At 44.1% G+C, this 5,934-nt stretch overlaps 1 protein-coding gene across 1 annotated transcript; it reads right to left on the bottom strand.

Moving 5' to 3' along the window:
• Positions 1–561: 561 nt before the first annotated feature.
• LOC117872677 (olfactory receptor 52E4-like) lies at positions 562–1,509 on the bottom strand. Its single transcript, XM_034761390.1, has one exon. It carries the CDS (start codon positions 1,507–1,509, stop codon positions 562–564), a length of 948 nt encoding a protein of 315 aa, XP_034617281.1.
• Between the last annotated feature and the right edge of the window lie 4,425 nt (positions 1,510–5,934).

Raw genomic sequence — 5,934 nt, 5'->3', positions numbered from 1 at the left:
CATTGGTTTTACCAGTACGGCCATTCTGATTTTCTTATTTAGACCCCAGATGTATCTGCCTACCCTCCCAGAGCTGAGATAGATCCCAAGAGTTCTGATGGGGTCTCTATCTCCACAGAGATAGTAACAAATTGAGAATAAACATTAAAATGTTAACACAAACCAGTGCCCCTTAAGTGACTTGCCACAAGATGTGAGAACATATTGGTTTTAGAGATGACTGGGTCGCAGCTGACAAGGGGAGGGGAAGACAGGAGGAAGTGACAGAGGCAGGGCCTTGGGGAGAAGACACACAGCAGGGTCGAGGGTTGACAGAAGAGATGAGCCAAGATTCTAATTTCAGGGATCCAGCTACCAGCAATTAGAAAGGTGGCAACCAAGTGTAGTGTACATAGACTGACTCCCCAGATCATCACAGTGACACAGCACAGTAAGGACAGGAAAAGTTTTAATGACTTTCTGTCTGTCCAGTAAGTGATTCAGGGAAGAGGCCCCAGCACCATGCACCAGCCAGCTCTGCAAAGAGCTCAATCTGAGAGCCAGAGCACAAGAAGAAAAACATTAGGTCTCTTTATGAGTAAAGAGCTGGAGTAGCCTGTCCCGGATCTGTTTGGTCCTCACCCCATAAATGATGGGATGTAGCATGGGGGGCACCAGCAGGAACATACTGGCAATGAGAACGCGCAAATGCGGTGGCACATTCTGGCCAAATCGCTGCGTGAGAGACGAGAAGAAATCTGGGATGTACAAAAGTAAGATGGCACAAAGATGAGAGATGCAGGTCCCAAAAGTTTTCAGCCGGGCATCCTTTGTGGGGAGGCGGAAGATGGCCCTGAGGATCAGAGTATAGGACATGGCGATAAAAAACACATCCATTCCGATCACACAAAAAAGATTAAACAGGCCATAGTAACTACTGATGCGGATGTCAGCGCAGGCGAGGTTCACCACAGCTATATGCCCACAATAGAAGTGGGGGATGATGTTGGTTCTACAATACGGCCACCGCCTCGCCAATAAGGGATAGGGTAATGTGACTATGCCACTGCGCAGCAGCACGGCCAGGCCTATCTTGGCCACAACAGAGTTTGTCAGGGTTGTGGAATATCTCAGGGGATGGCAGATGGCTACGTAGCGATCAATAGCCATGGCCACGAGGATTCCAGACTCCATCGTTGAGAAGGAATAAATAAAGTACATCTGGGTGAGGCAGGCCCTGAAACTGATCTCCCTGGAATTGAACCAGAAGATGCTCAGCATCTTTGGTAGGGTGGATGTGCACACAACCAGGTCAGCGATGGCCAGCATACAGAGGAAATAGAACATGGCCCCCTGGAAGCTCGGCTCCATCTTCACGATGAGCAAGATAGTGAAATTCCCCAACACGGCTATGACGTACATAGCACAGAAGGGAATGGAGATCCAGATATGGGCTGCCTCTAGGCCAGGAATGCCCAGCAGGATGAAGGTGGAGGGGTTGCTGAAGTCGGTTGTGTTGGAATCTGACATGGATTAGGGGAGAAGGTGTCCAACTCTGAGGAATAATGGTGTCTCCTGCATGTACCGTACGTTCCTCTGACTTACTGTGTGTTCCCAGGATCTCGGGTGATGGTCGCAGTTGAAATGCCTGAACGGAAAGACAATGTTAATATGAGACACTACATGCATTAGTGGAGACTGTTCTCATGGGAGAAGGAGTCTGATCACTCTTCACACACTGAAAAATTACATTTTCATAAATCAGAGACAATAACTATGAATAACGACCCTACTAAATCCAATTCCATATTTTGTGTTAATAATTCCTACATATTGTGGTGGGGGAACCTTAAGAGGCCCCAGCAGGACACACAAGTGTGGATACTGGTTATCAATCATTATTCCTTAATGCAATGGGAGCCAGGATAGGGAGTCAATTCTGTAGAGAGTTTCCCATTGAACCAGTTGCTTGAAATCTGAGAATGGAAAAAAACATGTGCTGGGAGAAACATCCCAACTAGAACATATCTCATGGAAAAGACCTGTGTGCCATTGATAGCAGCTGAAGAGAAACACCTGCTCATTCACAGCAGTGGAGAAAACAAAAGCAATGTTCAGATCACTAAGATATGGGATAGAGAATAACATGTTTGGGATATGTGTTCAATTTTGGTCACCGAGTATCGATTAAGGATATAGCACATATCAAAGGGATTTCCAAGACAGGCTCTGAGAATGGGGGAGGCTGCCATATGCAAACATAAAGAAAAGTCTGCAACTCTTTAGTTTACACAAGAGACAAAGAAGGGAGCATATGATATAGGAGAGGAAAATAAAAAATGAAACTGAATTACATTCAAATGGCCAGTTCCCAATCAGTACTATTTATAGACACTTTGAACTCCAAGAGGACTAATTCCCCAAAGCTGAGGAAAATTGTCAGCAAAACTGATTGGGAGGAAAAATATAGACAGAAAAATATGAATGAAAATTGGTAGTTCTTTGATAACAGTTTATTAGATAGTGGAAAATACATGATTCCATAGTTAACAAAGTGAACAACTTTGGGTAAAAACCCATTTCAGTGGCAAAGTGAAGGCAGAAATTGGGGTGGGGAAGAAATATGCAAAAAAATAGGAAAAATGTAAAATAGATAGCCAAGAATAGAAATCGGAAGTTATGAAAGTTGATAAGGGACGTTAAGTCATCAGGAAAACTCCATGTTTGGCAGGGCTCTGGATCAAAGAAAGGAGGTTATTAAGTATGTTAACAACAAGAGAAATCCTAGAAAAGTTTTATGTCAATTCCTGTGTTAAGTGTAAAGTATTAAAAAATAAAGGGAAAGTGTTTTTTTATAAAAGAATTGACAAGGTTAAGAAACAATGGGAAAGCTGTTATGGGATTAGTTCAAAAAAAGTCTAGAAGGGTAAGTTATACCTGTCACCAACAAGGTTTATGCAAAACAGGCCTTGTCAAATAGACCAGATTTCATCCTTTTATGAGAGTACACATTGGTTGATAAAGGGTATACATTGGTTGATCAAGGGAACCACGCAGATGCAGCACACCTTGATTTCTCAGAGGCATTTGATTCAGTAGTGGAAAATACTGAGTTAAAAAATGAACACCCTAAAATATCAGTAGAAAGCATGTAAAATGGACTGGAAACTGGCTAACTGATGGATCTCAGAAAGCTGTAGTCAATAGGCCTTCGTAAGTAAATGGGGCTGTTTGTAGTGGGGTTTTGTAGGGATCAGTTCTAGGCCTGATGCTATTCAATATTTTAATCAATGATCTGAAAGGAAATAGAAAATCACTGCAGAGAAAATTTGTGGATGACCCAAAGATTGGCAGAGTGGATACAATTAGGAGCCCAGGGCAGGCATACCGATTGATATGGAGCATTGGTAAGAGGGGCCCATGCAAACAAACTCTTTTAATACAGTGAAATTCAAAATTATCCTTTCGGAACAGGGAATGCAGGCCGGACTCAAAGACTACAGCACTGTATTATGGAATGCAAGGACACTGAAAAGGATTTAGGGGTCATTGTGGACAACCAACTCATCGTGAGCTCCCAGTGTGATGCTGTAGCATAAAGGGACGATGTGATCCTTGGATCGATAAACAGGGGATGTGAGTTGGAGCAGAGGAAGTTCTGTTGCATCCAGTTCTGGGGTCAACATTTGATAAAAAAATATGTTGAAAGAGGGGGCAGAAAAGGACCATAAAATAGCCACCTGGAGAGGGGGCAGAAAAGAAACACAAAAATGATTGGAGGATAGAGAGAAAGACGGACCTTAGACTTGAAGGTGTATATTTCTTTAATTTATCAAAGAGATGATCAAGCGGAGACTTTCATGTGGAGAGAAGCATGGGTAATAATGGGCTCTGTAATCTACCAGGGAACGGCAAGACCGAAGGGCTAGAAGTAGAAGCCAGACAAATTCCAGGTAGAAATTAGGGCGAAATATTCAGCTCTGAGGGTGATTATGCATTGGGAGACACTGAGAAGGGAAGTGTTGGATTCTCCAATTCCCCATGTTGGGAGATCCAGATTTTTTTCTGGAAGATCTGCTTCATGGGTTGTTTACACTTAAAATGCTACAGCGTTACTGCCATAGCACTTCACTATAGACACTACTTACACAGATAGCAGGGGTTCTCCCCTCAGCATAGGTAATCCCCGAGAGGTGGTAGCTAGGTCGATGGAAGAATTAATCTTATGTTCTCTACACCGGGGCACAGATTATCCAATAAGTTCTGGGAATGTATTGGAGACAATTTTTTGTTCCAGAAGCTGGAGTAAGCTACTAGGAGAGAGGCTGTTCTAGACTTGATTTTGACAAAGGAGGAGGAACTGGTTGAGAATTTGAAAGTGGAAGGCAGTTTGGGAGAAAGTGATCATGAAATGACGGAGTTCATGATTGTAAGCAATGGTAGGAGGGAAAACAGCAAAATAAAGACAATGGATTTCAAGAAGGCAGATTTTAGCAGAGTCAGGAGGCTGGTAGGTAAGATCTCATGGGAAGCAAATCTAAGGGGAAAAATAATAGAAGACAGCTGGCAGTTTTTCAGAGACATTATTAAGGGCACAGGAGCAAACTATCCCACTGCGTAGGAAAGATAGGAAGCATGGCAAGAGATGACAATGACTTAACCAGGAGATCTTGAATGATCTAAAATCAAAAAAGGACCGAGCTGAATTGTTTTTGAAAGTTTCAGGCATAACAGTTCAGCTGACTTCTCGAATGAAGCTCGGAGAAAGTATGTGTTACTCATGTTGAAATATTGTTCTAGTGAGGAGCCCTAGTACCTCTAATCTCTCCAGCAGATAAAAGTCAGGTAACAGCCCTTCCCCCTGCCCCATTAACAGACAGATCCCTGAAATGCAAAAGGAGAGGGTGACAGTGTCTGTGTCTGGCGCAAGGGATAGCTCAGTGGTTTGAACATTGGCCTGCTAAACCCAGGGTTGTGAATTCAAGCCTTAAAGGGGCCATTTGGGGCAAAAATCTGTCTGGGGATCGGTCCTGCTTTGAGCAGGGGGTTGGACTAGACACCTCCTGAAGTCCCTTCCAACAATGATATTCTATAAGCACACAGCTGGCTCCTGATGTTGCTGCTCAAAGGGGAGTTTTGCCTCACTGAGGCCTGAGTGAAGTACAGGCCGTGATCTAAGAATTTGCCCTTGTATTGGACATCTGCTAACACCTTTCATCCTGAAGGATTCACTGTGTCACTGAAATGCACCACCCTGGGGCTGGAGGCCATCAGGTGTGATGAGCAGCGATGCACAGAAATCAGTGATTTTTTGACCAGTGATTCTTTGGCAAACTCATCAATTATGGCAAGAGCCCTGGGATGTGTCATGGCTGTACAGAGGAGAAAGGACCACAGACTTACTCTCTATCCCTCCACACCCACGTTACACAGGGTTTGAGATCAGGTGAGCTCCTCAGCAAGAGATGGGTACCTGTAAATTCTGAGACGGAAGTGTCCTTCCTGGGAATCCCCCTCAGGTAGCCGTGTCCCACACCTCTCTCACCCCAGCATCTGCAGCAGCATCCCACACCAAGAGCCGACACAGGGGTGTGCACAGCTTATAATGTAGCTCTGTGTATTCCCAGTGGGATTTGCTCAGCCTGAATGTAAACAGGCTGGAGACAAGCATGTCTCCACTTCTGTGCTAATTATCCAGCTTTAGCAGTAAACAGGAATTAAGGAACCTTCCCAAAGGGAGAGGAGAACTCCTGGTCTCTGTGCTGAGTCACGGAGGAATTGGCTGTTTTGTGTATTTGTGAATATTTGTAAAATAGAGTTGATTATCAAGAAAATAAGGGATAATGTCTGGCTCTCCATAGGCTCTGGTACCCTGTAAATGCCTGGGATGGATGGATGGATAGATAGGAGCAGGCAGATCTGGAGAAAGATGACTGAGGGGAGACATGAGCACTT

This window comes from Trachemys scripta, chromosome 1, assembly GCF_013100865.1.
Source record: "Trachemys scripta elegans isolate TJP31775 chromosome 1, CAS_Tse_1.0, whole genome shotgun sequence".
Taxonomy (NCBI): Eukaryota; Metazoa; Chordata; order Testudines; family Emydidae; genus Trachemys; species Trachemys scripta.
The sequence above is the reverse complement of the archived record's forward strand: the minus strand, read 5'-3'. Positions and strand labels throughout refer to the sequence as shown.